This window comes from Megalopta genalis, chromosome 2, assembly GCF_051020955.1.
Source record: "Megalopta genalis isolate 19385.01 chromosome 2, iyMegGena1_principal, whole genome shotgun sequence".
Classification (NCBI taxonomy): domain Eukaryota; kingdom Metazoa; phylum Arthropoda; class Insecta; order Hymenoptera; family Halictidae; genus Megalopta; species Megalopta genalis.
In genome coordinates, this window is record NC_135014.1 from 39,805,780 (window position 1) to 39,826,369 (window position 20,590).

General features: G+C 35.6%; 1 protein-coding gene across 2 annotated transcripts; it reads right to left on the reverse strand.

Moving 5' to 3' along the window:
* Positions 1–377: 377 nt before the first annotated feature.
* Positions 378–19,513, reverse strand: LOC117219476 (A disintegrin and metalloproteinase with thrombospondin motifs 1). Of its 2 annotated transcripts, none has more exons than XM_033468653.2 (15): positions 18,032–19,513; positions 15,557–15,805; positions 15,031–15,155; positions 14,782–14,874; positions 13,699–13,934; positions 12,227–12,379; positions 12,043–12,156; positions 11,041–11,173; positions 10,782–10,938; positions 9,373–9,671; positions 8,920–9,052; positions 6,798–7,063; positions 6,039–6,304; positions 1,564–1,813; positions 378–816 (listed from the first exon to the last, which is right to left on the reverse strand). In XM_033468653.2, exons 1-15 carry the CDS (start codon positions 18,567–18,569, stop codon positions 517–519), a joined length of 3,312 nt encoding a protein of 1,103 aa, XP_033324544.2. In that variant the 5' UTR covers positions 18,570–19,513; the 3' UTR covers positions 378–516. The 2 variants fall into 2 exon arrangements, with proteins under 2 accessions (XP_033324544.2, XP_033324543.2); XM_033468652.2 differs by having other exon boundaries at positions 9,373–9,676; positions 10,769–10,938; positions 18,032–19,511.
* Between the last annotated feature and the right edge of the window lie 1,077 nt (positions 19,514–20,590).

Consider the following 20,590-nt stretch of genomic DNA (forward strand, 5'->3'; position numbering starts at 1 on the left):
TATTATACACAATTCTGCCGTGTCAGGTAAATCTTCCCAAAAGTTTCGAAGAGAACCGCAATAATTTAAAACATCTATACGAGAAGGGAGAATTGTAACAGAACTATCCAAAATAAAAACAAAACTTAATCAATATCTTAATCAAAGTAAAAACAATTACCAGGTCCAATAAAAGAAAAAGATCTGTTAATAGAGCATTCGTCACAGTCTTTTGATCAATACATCACTTTTTTTCTACACACTTTGGCAATAGTGAGAAACCAACGTCGCAGATAAATCTAACCGAAAAGAATTGAAAAATAATATTTCCGATCCAATTCATCAGGAAGATCCCACTTCATCCCGAAATTTAAAAGTTCCCAAGAAATAGATCGGTGCATCATTGACTTCGTTTATTTAAATAAATACGATCTAAATACAAAGAGTACTGAAACCGTCGCCCAGTGAACTTAAATCTAAAATCGGTAGCAACATGTTCGCATCGATGATAGACATTCTATAGAAAATACGTCCGAACTAGTCTTGATCAGTGTCTTCTAGCGGATCCAGCCTATGGCCGTTGGTTTCGCAAGTCCTGCAGCACTTCCTCCTGAACGCCGGGACGTTGCAGTAGCGTTTCAAGCTCGGTATGGAACAAAATCGATTCTTGTCTCTCCAGCATCGAACTGGAAGCTGGATGGCTTTGGTCGCGTGGGCGGTGCAGACGCGCACTTCTGTCTTCACCTTATCTCCGTCGCAGCTGTAGAGCGTTTCGTTCTCCGGAGCAACGCACCTGGCTATTCGCGATTGTATACCTTTCCTGTTGCTCTTCGAGCACTACGAAAGCATAGAGACACGAGCTGTGTGACCATGTTAATTAACCCTTGCTCGGCGCACCGTCCGGCAACCGACCGTACGGCGGACTCAAGATCCAGTCGGACCCATTTCACCTACTTACTGTTTCATGGTCAAGGCTGTCAATAGCGCTTACGATATCGATGCATTAAGTGAAATGATCTTGGTTGCAGCGCCTTTGGTAATGACGTTGTAATCGGTACAACGCGAAGTCAGTTAACGGACTTCGTTGGGAGTGGACGTGACACGAGTTCCTCCTCTCAGAATAAGGAGAATAAGTTGCGTTTATAGTACGGTCTTTCTATTTAATTGTGCCACAATTATGCAGTAATACTATAGTTTATTATTTTGTAACCAGTTGAAACCAGAGATTAAGAACGTGACCCGTAGCAGATTCGCTTCTTAATAACCCTTGCGACCCATGTAGAATCAATAGCCGATTACCAAGTGCGAATTATGGTCGGAAAGCTCTAAAACGGGGATCGCAACCATGATTGATTTCGGTTCTTTATAACCGGGTTTGGGTCACAGGTATTTACAGTTAGAATCCCTGCTTGAAACGCGCGAGTAAGAAGTTGTTGACTCAAAACGTTTGGCGACGTTCGACTGTTTTTAAACATGGTTCCAAATGGACCCCGAGTCCACCAGCCGAGGGTTAATAGCTAAACGGCTCGCCTATGGCGACCGCAAGCGTGCGAACGATCTTCGGGACATTGAACTTTCTCTCACCGAGGACCAGTCCGTGAAAATCCATCGCCCTGGACACGGAATTCTGTTACATTCCCGAGTCTTTATCGGCGTGGGACCACAAATGGACGGTTGCACCATCGTTTGGTAAACCTCCAGCTCGTTATCCTTGGTCACCTCGGTGCCATTGAAATCGGAGTGAACGCAGTACAGTTGGCGCAGTTGGACACCGAAACTGCCGCAAACGTGTGAACAGTCCTCCCATGGTCCTGGTAGCCACTTGAAGCTGCAACTGTAACAACGTTTTTCAATCTTGAGCGCGCTTCTTTTGATCGGACAGTGATTTTTTTAAAAGGAAATTCTGTAGAAAAGATCGATTCGAGGTAATATGTAGACTGCAGATTTTTATGTAAAACGAAAATTGTCTAAGTTGATTATGAGAATCTTTCCTCTTTTAATAATTTTAGTAAATTGTAGATAGTATGAAAATATTCTCAAATTCTTCTCATGTTTTTACAAATTTTGTTTTTGATGTAGCCAGTGTTGTTTAAAATGTATAAGATCCGCAGAGTCTAATAAAGACCAGTAATTACAATGTTGTAACCGTGTTTATAATACTAAATTAAATCCTTTCTGATTTGTACAATGAACTGTTTACAATAAAAACATGTTCAGCAAATTCAGCGTCTTAATAATAGAGTTCATATAAGAGAGAATTCGGATAACGGACATTCAGATAATCAAAGTTCTACTGTACTTTAATAGTGCTAGTTTTTATTTCCTCTCACAAAGTTGATTAGAGAGACAAAATGGTTTATTAATTTTTATTGTCCCCTAATCATAAAATACTTAATAAATCGACATATTTTTTCATTGGTCCAGTAATGTCCTATAAATTCTTAAACACGATTTCAAAGATCTGCTGTGTAGGAGAAAACCAGTGACCATGACCGTTTGAAACAAAATGAGAAAAAATTGAAGTAGAAGCATTAAATTTTTACTTAAAATGATTTTGATTACTAATTAATGGTTACAAATAACTAGAATTTTGTTTATCACCGATAACCATTGTAAACGACGGAAGTAGTTTTTGGTTACGAATGATCATTACGGATAATCAAAATTATATATTGGTTACGAATAAGCATCATTCACGATTAAAATTTTATTCAAAACATATTATTTACAACACAAAAAACTTCTTTTTTTTTAAATTATTGCAGTTTTTAAAATTTCCTCCAGAATTTAATGATGACTACCCTTTATGTGACGCAAAATTGCGACATCACTTCTCCGTTGTAAACGGCGGAAGAACCGCGATTACAGTGAAATAGACCGCCGTCCCTGGCGCCGCACAGGCACTTCGTCGTCGCGAGAGCACTCCCCGAGGAAAATTCTGTTAGACAGAGCATTTTTCTATTTCGTGTACCGCGCGCCGAGCCTGGCTGAGATTTCAGGAGCATGCCACGTATTCATCTAGTCTCTTTTATATGGCAACCTTTGGCTGCAGACACTATTGGGATCTTTCTCTAACTTGCTATCCACCCCGAAGAATCCTGCACACGCAAGTGAGAGAAAAGGATGGTCCCACACACGGATCGACTAACCCAGAGATGAATAGGGCCTACAATCCCTCTCACTATCGGAGTTCCGAGGAACACCCAATTCCGAAGTCCTGTTGTCGACTCATCTCGTCAAAAAAGGAGTTCGTCGAGCATGGGTGGTGTGAAGGTGCCATGAAGATGCCGAAGACACCCCCGGTCGCTGAGGTGCAACCGCAATTACGAGAGCATAGGAATTGGTCTCGGGCCAGCGGCCATCCGTGAGGCGGTCCTGCAGAATCTCGTATCACGTGCCACGTGTCTGTGTTTTAGGCCGATAGGGGCTAAGTCCCGATTACGAGTTGGGTGGGAGGTACGAAGAGCCGGCTCCCGTCGTTGCCGAAAACCGCGAAGGATTACTGTCGATCGAACTACCGTAGTGCGCGTGAATGAAAATTGAAATCGCGAAGTGTCGTGCACACTGTGGCCATCAATGGACAAAATTTAACAAAATTTTACTGCTTCGTATCTATTCAAAGCTATGTGTATGATGTGTTAAAATGTCTAAATAATCATATTTAGCGACAGAATATTTTAAAAAATTGAGCAGAAGATTAATTTCAAGTAAGTTCGCCGAATGCAATTTCGAAATGCTTATATGCAATATAATAATTAACACGAAATGAAATAATTACGTGCGTTTTATTTTCGTACATATTAAATAAGTTTAAAAAAAACGGCTCAAAATATTCTGGGACTCTTGTTTCGACATATTCGTCAGATAGTACATTTTGATACTATGAGGATTGTCTTGCGAAAAGTTGCCAACAATATACAGGGTGTCCCAAAATTATTGTTCAAGCGGAAAATGAGGGTTTCTCAAGGTCATTTGAAGTAACTTTTTCCTTAGCGAAAATGGAATCCGCGGCTTCGTTTACGAGTTATCAACGAAATACAATGGCCAATGAGAGGAGAAATTAACTGGCAGGAGGCGGCCGAGTCAATGAGCGGAACTGGGCTTCGACCGCTCGTTAGCTTGGCCGCTTCGTGCCAGCTGATCTCGGGTCTCTTATTGGTCGCTAATTTTCGTTGATAACTCATCAACGAAGTCACGGATTGCATTTTCGCTAAGGAAAAAGTTACTTCAAATGATCTCAGAAATCCCTCATTTTTCGCTTGTATAATAATTCACTTATAGAAACATGAGATTTGATTATTCGATAAAAAATAAACAAGAACTTTTTTATGAAATCGTATAATTTTTTATGCAGATCGATGCATCTTTGTACTTTCTTTAATAAGTTATCAAGGCATTTTGGCCGCGAAAATTGATTAGCTTAGAAGTTATGATTTTTGTCCTGGATGCTCATATAAGCGCCACATTGTACGTCGTGTCCTAAGAGTCATTCCGCCCCATCGATTCCGGGGACCATCTACGATCGAGGAGCGGTAAGTTGGACTTCATTTATTTTCGCGAAGTGGCTCGAAAGCATACGTGTGTGTGCGAATTAGATTCAGTGGAACATTTTTAGTTTCGTGAACACCGAGGCACTTCTCGCCTTGCACTGCCGTTCCGTTTCTACGTGGAAAACGTTTGATGAGATTTCACGCCGCGTATCGCAACGTTCGTAAGTTTTCCCCAGGGATACTCTGTTGCGAGAAGAATTGCAACGACCGTCAATTTCGTAAATTTTGGCGAGCTCCAAGAATTCCTATCTGTTTCGCGACCAATGTCATTCCGATAAATTTCGAAGATCTCGGGAATTCTTGAAACGTTGGCGGATGCATCGTCTATCTTCCCGACGACTGTTATACGACTGTTTCGTCTCGCGTCAATAACTAATTCAGCAGTCGGATTGTAATTACGCTGAACACCTGTGTCTTGCGATCTCTCGTCTCGTGACGATTTCTTGTAAGGTACCGCGTTGCTGTACCGTCGCAACTCGAATTGGTTTCGTATTGTGAGAATACAGTGGCCCACAAAAGTGCTCGTATACCTTTTAAACCGCAATAACCTTTTTAAACCTGAACTAAGTGACTTGAATTTTCTTTAGATGATAGCAGGACTAGTCTACTAGACGATGGCCAACATGTTCTCTTCAAATTTTGCTATGACTTGGAATGACAAAAAAAAATAAAAACTCTCGTTTTTAACTTTTTTATCTGAGTCTATAACGGAAATTTAAAAAATGCCACTCGTAGATCTTGATAACCATGCATGCTGAACATTTTTTTGAAATCAATTGACGTTGTTACGAGTTACAACAAATTAAAGATGGCAAAAATCTCAGTTTTATTACGATTTTAACCAAAAACTGGAAAAAATCTGCAGTTTTTTAAATCTTTCAACGCCTGTAGCTCGACTCTGGGTTAACCGATATAAGTTACCCAGGTCTACGAAAGGCATTTTTTAAATTCTTGTTATAGGTTCTGATGAAAAAGTTAAAAAACGAGAGTTTCTTATTTCTGTTGTTATCCCAAGTAATAGCAAAATTAAAGAAAGGCATTTTAGTTATTGTGCAGTAAACTAATCCTTCTCTCATCTAGAAGAATTCAAATCATTTAATTGGGTTTTGAAAAAGTTATTACGTTTTAGAAGGTGTACAAACACTTTTGTGGGCCACTGTAGCCGTCTGACAGTGGCTCTAGTACGACTCGAGCCTCGAGACTCCGCAGCACAGCTCGGCAACACGCGGAAGGGTAAGAGGCCCAGCGGGTCCCGTAGGTACGAGACTACAGAGCAACTGTCGAGAGTTTTACTCTCACTCAGATCGACACTCGAAAGGCCTTAGAATCCCGGAGTCGCTTCTACCCGCGTTTTACTACTAGCGGAAAAGGGGCGACGTCACAGTGAACAAAAATCAATGTGCTATCAGTGGTTTTTTCTTATCAAATTTATGACATAACTATCATTTTTGGTCTCTAGAAAAAAAAACAAGGAATTTATAGAAAAGAAAATCCTAAATGCTTTCATACCTGAAAGTATTGCATTTCTCTATCTCTTGACTCGGTTTCGTGGTCAATGGACATTTCCTTCGTGACACTATTCTACCAGTTTCATCATCCTTGCAGACTATCATCTTCTGACGTGTTCCACCGCCACAGCTTGCCGAACAAAAGCTCCAACCGCCGAATAGCCAAACGTATCTGTCCTTCGCGTTCCTGTCGTCCCGATTTAAAAAATATTGCAGGGAGACTGCCACAGAGATTCCTTGCTCTATGATGCTCTCTGACACCACAATCTATTCGAACACGAATAATACAATATAAAATTTAAGAGAACTCCATTTCTAAATCACGTGCCATTCGAAGTATTCAAATTTCAGTTGCGAATTCTCAAATTCTAACATTCATGTTCGAATTTCCTCAATAGTTTTTAACAATCCGCGCCTCATTTTTTTTACATTAATATTTACCACTTGCACTATAACAACAACTGCGATTTACTAAATATTCCTAAATCTACTAGATACGAATGTTATCAATTTCTTTTAAATTGAAACAAAATTTGATTTCACTGTTATCAAAGTCTTTGAAAGAAAGCAAACGAAGACGTATAAGAAACAAAAATTGCCTGGTTCTATCATATAAGTGCTAATCAACGCAGTTGATTAATGCTGATTCGATAAATAAAATGAATTAATACTTTCTTAAAACTTGACGAAAATACAAAAGAGTATAAATGAATACAAAGTCACTCAACGCATGCAATGCATACGAAGAAATATATCTTACTAAAATCACGACGTCTTCGAAAGCAGCACCATGCGCCGTGACGAAGTAGGTGTTATTGTCGTGCTTTCGAATTCGATACGCAGCGCCTTGCAGAATCGTTAAATCCCGCTTGCGGGAAGTTAAATTTTCCAGCACGTTCCGCCTTCTCCGTCCATCGCCCACCACAATAGTCAAGTTTTCCTCATCGAAATACGAACCGTCTAATAGCGTGATATTCACGAACAAATTGTGAGCTTCTCGCGGTATAATAGCGATTCGGGTCACATCTGGAACAGGCGCACAATTCAATTGTTAATATTTTCATACGAAAGGATCCGACATATCGAGGGACGATAGCATTTATTGTCTAAACAAGTGTTTTAATGTTACTTCGTTGAAGTGCTCGATGTATAATAAAAAAATGTATGTATGTATGTATGCATGTATATTCGATGTATAATAAATTCACAGAAAGTAAATTGACAATTGATATTCACGGTGTCGGCGTATTTTAGTTTTGTATTGGGTGTTTCATTGATCGCGATTCAGCTGTGCATGTGTAACGCGGAATCTCTAAAAATACATTTCCAAAGGTCAACATCCAACAGGAACTTGTGCCTTCAAATAAACAGTGCCAATACATCTGCTGGAACATAAGCGTTGTGGTAAAAATGCAAACATTTCCGTAAGTAAATTTGTAATAAATGTATTAATATACAAAGTATAAGAACAAGCATTTTTAAAATGCTGCAAGAAAATTTCCCAAATAAATATTTTAAAACGAGGAGTGAATAAATGGAATAGTGTATAATATTGTTGTTTAAACTACAAGTTTTCCTACGTATAAAATGCCAAAAGAAATAAGACATGAAATTTCTGTTTTATGCGGCTGAGATAAATACGACACCATGTACAGGATGATGCATGTGTCAGTAATATTGAACATTTTTTGGTTAATGTTGGGAAATTATGTTGGAGAGCAAAGATGATTGATTCGACGCAGACTACAAAACTGCGCGTACATTATGCAACAGAGTTATTTTCTTTAAATAGAAGCCATCCTTCTATTTTCTACAAATTCAAATTCTTTCGTTATTTCGTGTAGATAAGTATTGGGATGTTATGAATGGAAAATGACTAGTTTTTAATAACATTTCATCTTAAATATTGTCCAGATTTTCAGGTGAAAAACAAGGAAATTATAAATATCTCGCATTCAATAATTTCAATAAAATTGAAGTTAAAATATTTGAAACTAACCTTTCTTCGATTATAACAAAGGATAGAGTAATGAGAGAATTTAGCCTAAAGCAAAAAAGAGAGCTTCCTTTTTTTAAATTAGCATTAAAACTGCAAGATGCACATGTACCGTTGTGTTCGTGAAAATAATATTATCGTAGAGGACATAGTCCTCTACTTTTTTAATACGATGAATTAGAAATTGTTAAATGTTACAGTAACATAAATCACCATATACAGGGTGTCTTGTTCTTCTTACTTGCATTTTCAAACAAATGCATGCCAAAAAATATTTTCGTAATGACGTCAGCTGTTTGTCTCTGCATTCATCTTTTCCTAACTTTAATAGTAAATGTATCGAGTCAGTCAAAAAGACTGATTTCACATTGTTTCTTTCAAAATTATTGACATTATAATAACACTTCCGCAGAAAACAATTGAATGAATTTCTTCAATCAAGCACATATATTGGATAAATGACCAAAAGTAACAATTAATTGTCATTCTTATATATATGAAGCAACACGCGTTAATTATTTTTGGAATTTAGGTTAAGCGTTATCCATCGAAAATACATGGCTTTATGCACCTATATGAATCGTCCTGTAGAACGACGCATACGAAACTGTAAAAGATTATTTATTTTCTACCAATTTGTGAGCTGCAGATATAGGTTGTCTCATCATAACTATACTATGGTGCGAAAACTAGAGGAAAAACGAAGACCCGGAGTCTCATTCCTCGAAGCGGCCTGGGCTAACAACTAATCACTTTTCTCCCTCTTCCTCTCAACATTCCAGCCCTATAAACTGATTAGGGGTGTTCGTTCTCCCGAGCTTTCTGACTTTGACGAGAACTTGGTCGGCACTTCTAATAACTCAATTTGAGCGGTGACTTGACTGACCTCGACGAAGCCTTCGCTGAAATTTGCTGATGACATTCTCGCAGGTGGAATTGTCTCCGTCGCATACGCCACACAGGTCCATCGATTTCGTCGATCCAAAGACACTGTCGCATCCGAGCTTATGGCACTCGCCCTGCGAATAATATTTCGCTCCTCAAAATTGTGTGCTGAATTGCACACGGTGATCGATTCGAGCATAAATTGTCCGTATGAAATTACGCGGGACTTACAAGAGCAAAATTCAAAGTCAATGTTACCGTTTTCATTTGCAAAGTCCAATTATCGCGATAAAATTACGCGTAACTTATAATTTCATTTTCAACTTTCGTTTAATTTACCTGTAATAAGTTGCTAAAAGTGGACTTAATTCTCTTCCTTTCGTTGGATCACTTATACCTTAGACGAGATAAAAATAATATGCATAACTTTCTAATGTTCTAAGGTTAAAATCACCTGTATGCAAATGTCTGTGGATCCATAAGCGCAAGGTGTACCGTCAATCACGTTTTCTCTCACAAAAAACAGCTCCCCTGTCTCTTTACTTCTGCAAATCAATTGGCACTTCAAGTTCTCTTTGTCAGATTCGTAAGGCAGCCAAGTATTAAAGTTGTTCAACCGAATTTTCTCGTGGTGCACGATAGTGTCAAGTTTGGAACACTGTTGGGCTCTGAGGTCGACCGGCGCGGAACATTTTGGTAGATCGCAGAGTTTGCAGTTTTCGCTTGGACCTGAACAGTATTTTCCGCCGTAGGCTGGCCTTCGCAGAAAAAATCGAAAACTGAGAGCAATACCTCGGTTGTCTTCCCCGAGAAAAATATATTAGAGCAAACAAAGAAATCTTTGCTCTAAAGTATCTCGTATTGCGTTAACAAACCATAAATAAAAAATAAACCATGAATTAAAAATTATTAACGTAAATGTATGTGTGTCAATAATTATTTCAAAATGCATGGCATTGATCATTTGGTTTTCCTAACTATACAAAATCTGTTCTAATTAATATACAGGATGTTACATTAAGAACTAGTATTTGAATAACACTGTTATTTTTGGCACATGAAGAAACTTTAATGAAAATATTTCACAGTTAATAAAATTTAAATATCTTCCAAACTTCTAACTTTTTTGACAAACATGGTTCAATACTTTTTAAAATAGAAAACGTAGAGCTGCATGATTTAATATATAGAAAAATATATGATTCTATTTTTAAAAAGTGGAAGTGACCTTGAGATCTCTGAAACTTCACCAATCGCAAACAATTTATTGCTGCCATATTATAGAGCTCTTTATACTGAAATAATTCTGTTAATAAAGTTTCTTCATGTCTCCAAAATATTCAAGTATATTCAAGTATGATATTCAACGACATTCAAGCACGATATAACAGTATTCAAGTACCAATTTTTACTAGGCCACCTTGTATAGGGTGAGATAAAATTAGGTTGCGTTGTATCTAAAACTTGATTACAACTACAAGAAAGTTATAATCGGAAAAGTTGAATGAAATTTGAAAATTTAACAACGTAGTATATACCTGCCAAGTGCAAATGCATTTAAAATCCGAACAATCGATAGTATTTCATAAAAGGAGTAATAATAATCAGTGTACAGGGCAATTGAACCACATCATTCTGTATACTAATGTTAATAATATTAATTTAATCGCTTCGAGAATATTGATATGTTTAATATATTGATAAGATGTTAGTGCATCTAAAGTGAAGTAATCACAGTTACCGATGCATTTACTTGCAAAAATATTAGCATGAATGTAATTCTTTATCCTTTGCACCCATCCTTAGTTACCGTCAAGCAAATGTTTAAATACTAAGTTAGTATTACTAACAGCGGTTTGTTACATTTTCGTGTTCGGCATTGCACTCCAATTCCACAGGTCCTCGAGCATTTTTCCCACGTTTTCCATGGACTCCAGCCACCATCTCGAGGTTTGTTCAATGTCATTCCAAAGTCAAAAGTCCGCCTTTTCGACGATTGACATCGACCGTTTATACACCACTAAAATGACCGCGGAGAGACTCAAATAATAAATTGTTCGCTGCGGCATTCTGTGACAAGAGATCATCAATTTTTCATGTTATACTAAAAGATTTAGTTTACCTTCGAAGCACCGCACAGTGTGCCTTCTAACGGCGGTCCTTTCTTGGTCTTACAGGTTTCGGAAATATTCCTATTACCGCACCATAAATGCGAACATGGCTCCACAACATCGAAACTTTTGCAAAGTTCATAACTAAATGCGCGCAAAATGTACGAGGTTATATTTCATACTGTGAGAAACATAAGCGATCGTAGAATATGGCATAACATAATAAAAAATAGGTGCGTTCTAATTGTATTGTTCATGTTTGTTTAAAAGTAATGGATCATGCAGATATTACAGCTGTTTTTGCTTTTATAATGTATAATTAATACTAAAATATTGGAAACTACGGTAATTGACTTTAATGTTTCGAATTTTGTCTGATAGATACGACTGACAGTGAGTAAGTAATATTGTTTTCTTGATTATGTATTATGTATATAATATAGGAACTAAACATTTTTGTTTCATTTGAATGTTTATGGTGTTATCTGTAGTATATACTAAGCAACATCAGAACATCTTTATGTTCAATACGCGTTTAATATATTCACATCGATAAACTTTTCCAAAAATTATTAGAACATTTTCTTAGAGGAAACATGTTTATAATTTTATGTGAAGATTTAGTGTCAAAGTCGTGTAGTAAAATTCGAAACAAATCTTTAGAGAGCAATAAAATAAACACTGACATAACATCATTTTCATAGATATAAATATTAGAATACAGTATAATATATAAATATTAATATATACATAAAATATGTTAAAATTAATGTATACATAAAATATGTTAAAATTTCTGCAATATGAAAAATTGCATAAATAATATAAACATCTGTATATGCATCTGCAGTCAATTAAAATTATATATTTTACAGCATTGGGCGTCGTGTATACATAAACTCCTCATTTTAGTAATGATAGTATAAGAGTTTGAAATAAACACAGCACATTTTGTTAAAGCATAAACTTTACTATTTATTGCACTAGTTGAAAATAATAAAAAAAAAACGTACCCTTCACCGAATTCCACTCGGCATTGCTCGTCCATCGTAAAAGTTTCGCGAATGGAAGCCTTCAAAGGAGTGGAACTGCCATATGTTGGTTTGTTTAATAAACAGGACCACCGTCTGCAAGCATTTACTTGAAAAATAAGTCCCGGAATAAAAATATATCATTCGAGCCAAATTATTTCCTCACCTAACCCTTCGATGGAATTCCTTTTTCGAACAGGCGGACCAATAAAACTGATGGAATGTTGCAGCTACCATAGGCGCCATCACACTTCCCCGCAAACCTTCTTCGCTGCAAGTGTTTCCAGTCGACTCGTCGCCATCGTGGCTTAATCCTAGACTATGAGAAACATCTTTGTACATCGCTCAAACCAAACGAAATTCTTCCATGATGCTCAAGGTGCAGGATTCGTGAAAAACGCACCGGATATTTTCATTGTAACGCAAAAAACGATTTTGATCTTTTATAGCTCTGTGTAACTTTGAAGTCACGTGTACCGATTTATCATTCCGTTTTAATGTAACTTTACTTTTAGCTATAATGTAGTAAAAGTATTTTTTGTTCTGTTGTTCCTCTTTTATCATCAAGAAGATTTTGTATCTTAATATTCAGATCTTACTTCATACAACAGAGCAAATTCATTTTTATATCTAGGGGTTGATTTTCAGTAGTTTTAAGATACAGAAATTGCTTTAAACCCATAGAAACAATACGGGCTGTAGAGGGTTAACATTAAACGTACGTATCAGTCAAAATGACCGGTTCCAGATTTTTTGTTTTAATATTGTTGTAGGAAATGATTCAATAAATTTCTTAATTCAAGCATACGTAGTATTAACAATAGTAAGAATAATTAAGAAAGATCAGTTTTGTAATTCTTATAAAGGAACACACGCCAGATATCTTTTATACTCGGTAGATTTAACGTTAAAAGGTTTTACGAAACGATGTGCAAATGACGTTTCTTACTGTTGATCCTAACATTGCAATAAATTGATTTTCTTCTGAATTTCAAAAATTCATATAGTTATTCTACCAATGTATCAGTCATTTTAGTGGTCTTTTCTCAAGATAATTATATCTAATATATAATGATTAATTCTTAATCTAATTTGTCTAATATCTTAACATTAAATCAACCGAGTTCTAAAAGTGACTGATGTATAGTGCTTTATAAGAACGATAAGTATAAGAATTTAATGAGACCTTTCGCAATTTTTATTATATTATATTATGTTATAACTATAATATTTATTATAGTTATTCAATCGTTTCCTATGACAGAGTCTTCATATTTTTAATAATTTAAAAATAAAAACTTTAAAGGCACAGTTTACATTTTTAAAGGCACAGTAAGTTTAGTGTCAATGTAGTTATTTGACTGTGGATCTTTATGCATTTATGGGGCATGAAGATTTCTCAAATGCAAGAAAACGTGTAAATTAACAAGGTCTGATAGCATTTATATTTTCTATTTTCAGTGAGTAATTTTTTAGTTGACGAAGGAGACTTTTCCAATTTTTATAAAATGACTTATGAAAATGAGAATCTGCATAATGATTCGTAGACTTGTAATTATATCATATTTGAAGTCAGTTGAAATGAAAATTCCACGTTTAAATTAATTTTGAGACTTTTTGAGTTCCCGGTGAACTTACATATGCGCCATTTCGTGAGCAATGATGAAGGCACTGGTCAAACCTTCGTCTCTATTTAGGGCACAGGACCGTGCAGGGTTGCATACTCCAGAAACAGGTGCATAGCCAGAGGGGCCACCGATGTCTAAGCGCGTCAGCCATATTGCAACGTCATGATGCACGGTCGCCGATGTTAACATTTTCTTATTCCATTTATTAACATTTTCGAGAGAACGTCTGGAGTCACCTCGACGAACCTGCCACATTGATAAGAACATTACAACATGCATACATTAACATTTTAAACACCCGATCTAATGCACTTCAAGTCTTCTCGTTAGAAACGAATCTAAATGCTAATTTGTAAAATCAACTGTTACTTTGAATAGCGAACGCTGAAACTTTCAAATTGACTATAAATTTTTAGATAGAAGCTAGTACTTTGTCTGTATATTATATTCAGCTATTCTGCGAAATTCTGACGTTCTAATTCAATTCTTACTGAATGTATTCAGAGTACATATAATTACTAGACTGTGGATTTTATACATTTGTGATAAAATCGAGCAGATGAAATAACGAATAATAATAATAATAATATTTAAAAAATTTAAAGATATTGCTATATTTAGTCTTAACCTGTCAAAATTATTAAGAGCATATATATATTTTTATTTAATTCCTATTTCTTCCAATTAATGCGGACAATTGCGTTTGCATAAAAATCCACTATCTAATTATAACAATGAAGTAAAAGCAGAACACTATAAAAACAGATAAATAATCATAATAAATATTGTGTGATCTACTTTCTAATTTATTTCGATTTTCGTATGTTTCACTAAGATCTATAAAAAGATAACGCGTTTCGGGAATACCTTACAAAATATGTTGCAAAAATTGGAAAATGAAATTGTAAATAATCCTAAGGATAGTTATATTGTTGTCGGAAAGGTCCGCCGTTTATTCGCGCGTTTATGCGATCGAATACAATCGAGATCTTAACAAATGAACTCCCGTATCTTGGACTTTAGATGAAAAAATGTTTGTATAATGAAGTCCCGTTTGAAATTATAAAATTGGAAGATACATTGTTTCGCTTACCAAACTGTCCCTCTTTTCTGCGTACAAAATCATTCGCACAATTACTAGTATCATATTTGATTCAAGCGATGGATCCATATAGATAGCACTGACCTAAAATCAGAATTTTTGTTTAATCGCTTTTGCAATCTCTACACTTCACAAAATGGATTCCAATATGAGAGTACATAATCGCACTAATTATCGAGCTTCGCGCAAGTAGCTCCTACAAACATCTTCAATGAACGATAAAGTTGTATGTTTTCGTACAATGTTTAAAAGTGCCAAAATATATTGCTGCGTTCGTTCTCCGTGAAAGTCTATTATGGAATAATCAGCAGCTATTCCAAGTTCTAGCCAACGAGTCGACGAATCCCTGATGATCATTTTCCTTCCTGGGAACACATGAACATTTTCATTTCAACGTCGAATTTAAATTTCGATGATCAAAAAATTCAACTTTACATTGGAAATTGAAAATAAAATTTAAAGATATAGCTTCAGTAAACAAATTGAAAATCAAATATTATAATTAATATTTTGGCAAGAATTATATTCAAGTTGAGTTTTAATTGCTCTAAGCAAAGTTTAAATAAAATAGTAAGTTTGTATATCATTTCTGATCGATGACACTTGAGATTCGACTTTTCAATAGAAATTAATCAACTGTAGTAGATAAAAATGAAAAACTGTGGATGTCGAACTCATTATTTAATTAATCGTTTTGTTTCGTCGAGTTCAACTCTAATTATTTTTCAATTTCTAATTCCGCCGTTGACATTGAAATTTTCCTCACTCGGTATTCTGTTCCTCTGCCACGATGGACCGCCAAAGTAACTGATATCTTCCGAGTTTTCGTCGACTTCTATTATTGTGTCATTATATTCTGTCGTCACCTCCTCTTTCTCATCGTATAAAACTAATTTCTCAGCTTCTGGATAATCCACGTCAAACACATCGCCTGACAAATTATAGAATTCTGGAGTGTAGTGATCCGCCGAATCTCGCCTCTTTCGATTTAATTTTCCGCCTTCATTCTGGTACCCTATAATTATCAGAAACTTTTGAAGTCATTATTAGAACCAGAGAAATTACACTCGCGTCGGTAAGTGTAATTCCTTTACAAGGCAAAGCGATTGAATTTTTTTGAAATGTTAGGCCGACTAGTTTTCTAGAGGATGAGTATACAACAGTTGTTTTAAACTGTAATTAATTCAGATGATACAAAAATAAAAAATTATGTTTGTTTAACGTTTTTATCTGAACCTGTTGAAATCAGTTTAACACATAGTCAAGCTACAGTCACTGAAAGATATAAAAATTACCTGTTCTTGATTGACAACTGCTATTTTCACAAACTTTAATTAACAACGTCAACCGATTTCAATGAAATTTGCATAAATCACCATGATCTACAAAAAATATTTTTGAAATTTTCAGGTTCAGATAAAAAAGTTGAAAAACCATAATTGTTTAATACTTCCGTTATTCCAACCAATTGCAATCTAAAAGAATTTGTGTATAGCCATTGTCTACGAAACAACATCTCAACGTCTCAAAAGAATTCGAGTCATTGAATGACCAATTTGAAAAAAATTATTACATTTGAAAAGTTGTTAACATCTATTCCGATGCGAGTGTATGCATGCTTTCCACATAGCGTTAGAGCTCTTAAACTACACACCCCACAAATTTTCTACGTACACGTATGAAATTCCATCGCAACTTTAGCTATGCGGGCCATCGAGCTGATAATTGTTTACCCAGTTACATAATTCCATTGCGCTAGCTAGAGGATCCGTGTTTCAATTCTTAAAACAGTATTTCCTTTTTACGTTCGAAGACATTTTAACAACAATGCTCCTAATCAATTAGGTTGAATTTTAATCAACCGTTTTCAGAACACACACACAACACACAAAGTCTGCTTATAGTTATTATCTCACTATCAAGTTTTATAATCAAACGCTGCTTCTACTACAATAAAGTAGCAAGTAATATTCAAATAATACGACCCATAATAAAAACTATCCTGATTAGTTTGATCGAATTTAACATTAAATTGAGTTCAAGAATAGTTCAATTTAAAACCGAATACCCTGATGTATCTGACATTTTTTATTAATTCTAGAAACTTTTTAAACCTGTATCGGCATAAACAAACTTATGTAACTCGAAACAAATAGATATAAATTTCTGAGTATAAATTAACAATGAATTTACAATCTAAAATGTGATAGTAAGAATATGAAAAAGGGAAGTTGAAGGAGAAGCAAAATGCTTTTAATATTGTGGCTAAAATTGAAATAGGATTGAAAAACATGGTAAATCATGGTGTAATTGCAAAGTTACACTGAGCTATAGAGAGTTAACTTAATTTTATAAATATTCAATCAAATAAAATTAAACTGATCTTGTAACTACTGAAACACTTCGTGCATCCTATACAGGATTAAATGCAATAGTTCAATTTTAGGTTGCATAAAGTTAGGTCAGGGTTTATTCATGGTAGCTTGTAGAGATAGTTCCACTCGTCCTGAAGATGCAACGATTGTCTCAAAGCTGTGATTTCACAGAGTAAATTGAAAAGTAACTAAGTGACTAAGCATATTACAAGCAACATTCTTAATGAAGACAAATCGTACTGACTCGACCAAGGATAGGACATACTAAAACTGCGAATTATACTAAGACTGCGAATTTTATGCATTTACACCAAAGCTGAATAAGTGAAATATAAAATTCAATTTGAGAATATTTTTATATTATTTCTGACTTATTCAAATGATTAAAAAAGAGGATTTTGATTTCATTTCTGCTTCTTATTATTGATTTAGACAATTTTTACTTTGCATAAAGATCACCATCTCCTTTCACAAAATGATGTACCACTTTGTAACATCTATAATACTGAGTTTACAGTTAAACCCCTTCTAATAGATCGTCCATCGTGTAACAATATCAGGAAAAATGTAAAAATGCTCAATATCATCAAAAACTGCTTGAGAAGTTACAAACACAAGAAGTTATGTATCCTGTTTAGAAGAAACCAAATTGCTTAGGAAAATTATGCATGTGTAGTAATTTAATAAACCTAGATTAAGACGATAATTGTTTTTAAGAAGATACGACAATAAATAAATTATAGATAATGGTAAACCATGTGGTCGCCAATGATGTCGCAATTAATGCGACCAGGCTAAAATAAATAAACTTATAAATTAATGAATAAACAAAAAATAAATGAAAACCTAAAATTGAAGTTCATCACCTGACAATTTCCGAGGTCTCAGGGACACAAGGTCTGCGTCTTCCTTGGACGACCACCATCCGACTTTCGGCGATTCATACATCACGTGTTTCCCATCAGCCAACGGTTCAACGAAGAAGGATGCCCTGTCCGTTACCATAATCGCGTACACCTCCTGTTCGCACAATGTGACAACCACTAAAGAGCGGTTGCCTCCGTTCAGACTGCCTTGTCGAAGCTGACAGCCGGATTGTCCCCCATAAATCTCGGATTCGGTCCTTGTCGCGTAAACCCAATCCACTTTGAAGTTCGAATCGAGTATCACTCTGTCACTGGCGACCGTTCTCAAAGTCCAATTGCTGATCTCGATGATCACCGATCCGTCATCGTGTGGCTGATCCACGGCCGATCTTCGGCCACGAGGACTCTCGTTCACGATGATCCGCGGATAAACGATCTCGTATTCTTGCAGACTCTGCAGGAACTCTCTCGATTTCGTTGCAATCGTGCCAAGCAGCCACGTGGTCAGAAGAACACCGGGAAGCTTGGACCGTTTCATGATGAAACTCGTGGAATTTCAGTACAATTTCTTCGTTCGCGATTCAAGATTCATCGTTTCAACTTCGGTCGATCGTCGCTGAAGGATTTCCGTGCCGACTTCAATCAGTAACGAACGAAAGATCCGCAGAACGTTGTTCTAAATGAATGATTCCGTGATCACGCGCGCTTCGCACAGAATTTTTCGACATCTTCCCGAGCTGTTCCGATGTGTGAATCTCACGTTCGTTGACCAAGCAACGTCACTCGCGCAATTCAGCAGCCGACAATGACGCGAACCGCGATTCCACGGCGAATAAAAGCCCCGACAACAATCACTATCGCCTCTTCTCTAATTTGTACACTGGAGGTTCAATTAACGCGAGGAGGACGCGACAACTGTGCAACTGGCAGCCACATGGGCGAAAGGCACGCGAATGTACCAGCGAATTGTGCGTAAGATCGCGCTAGGCTGGAAAAAGCAGCAGCCGCCCACTGAAGTTCTAATAATGGCAGCTTTATGTGCAATCACCGAGAAACGAGGATGCTGGCGGACTCATTGTTCGTGCACGCCGCTGTTAACGAGGATTTCGTCTTCGCTCGCGACCGGCTGAATTCTTGTTATAGGCAGAACTAAGTGATCAATCTAATCGGGGGGGAATTAAATCTGTTCCGGTTGCTTCCGTCGCTCCAACGCGAGTTCTTCGTTCGTGGAACGCTGAAAGATCAGTCGGGAAGTTTTAAATACACGCAGTTCGTTCATTTATTTATTTTCCGGTACATCGTTAAACTGACATGAAAAAAAGTATTCGTGAACTGAATACTAGCGTTTCTCAATCTTTTCAGAATGTATGGAAATTTAGTAGGGTGAAAACATATTCAATAATGCAATCACTAAATGCAGCAACTTTTATGCGTGAAAGATAATTTATAATAAATAGTTCAATTTCAGACATTCTGCGATTTCTTCGTTTTAGGTATGGGAAAATGTAAAACTGACGATTGTAAATAAAATGCAATTACGAAATTGTAAAAATTACAATAACATGAACAAAAGCAACGTAAAATAATACGGGATAGTATTCAATTAATAACTTTATATATTTTAATCGAAGATTGAAAATATAATAGACTGAAAATACTCAATAATGCAATCACTAAATAAAATTATACATGTTTGACAGTAACTTTTATATATAAAAAATAATTTATAATAAACACTTAAATTTGAGACTTTCTGCAATTTCTTTATTTTCACTAGGGAGAAATGTAGAACTGACAACTTTAAATAAAAGACAATTGCGAAATTACAAAAAATTATATACTCAAACTGTTTGAATTATATTTATTAAAAGCTATCGCACACATAACATGAACAAAAGAAATCCAATATAATAATATAGCTCAACTGTATTTGTACTTTTATATATGTATATAGTTGTATAATATTGTTATACAACTATTTTATATATGTATATAGTTGTAATAATATTGTTATTATAATAACACAAGATAGGACTTAATTAGTTACTTTATAGATTTTAAATGTAATAGACTACGAATACTCAATAATGCAGTCACTGAATAAGATTATGCATGTTTAACAATAATTCTTTTTATATGTAAATGAAAATTTATATATATAATAAACACTTCAATTGAAGTCTTGTTGCAATTGTAAAATTATAAAAATCAATAGATACAGTTTATTTATTATTAAAAATCTTTTACGTACGTAACACGTAGATAAGTAACGCAAAATAATACGAAATAGTGCTTAATCGGTTTCTTCATTACTGCGTAAAGTAAAAGCTATCATTTCGCAGCTCACTAAAAAGTTAATGTGGCCCATAGGTTGAGGAACGCTGCAATGTACACTGATTATGGCTAGAACTACTGGGTGCATCAAAATTAATTGATGCCAATTACTTCTTGTAAAGTTATTACAGTTATAAAAATGTTGTTATAAGAAATTGTTTAACAAACTTCTTTATCCAAGCACATATTATAATAAAAATCATACGAAATTTGAATAAATTCAAT

Coding starts and splice junctions, on each gene's coding strand:
- LOC117219476 (XM_033468652.2), bottom strand. CDS start 18,569: ATGAAACGGTCCAAGCTTCCCGGTGTTCTTCTGACCACGTGGCTGCTT. Junction 12,157..12,226: donor GAATTCCATCGAAGGGTTAG/GTGAGGAAATAA, acceptor AAATGCTTGCAG/ACGGTGGTCCTGTTTATTAA. Junction 9,677..10,768: donor CGAAAATGTAACAAACCGCT/GTTAGTAATACT, acceptor TTTTCTGCGAAG/GCCAGCCTACGGCGGAAAAT.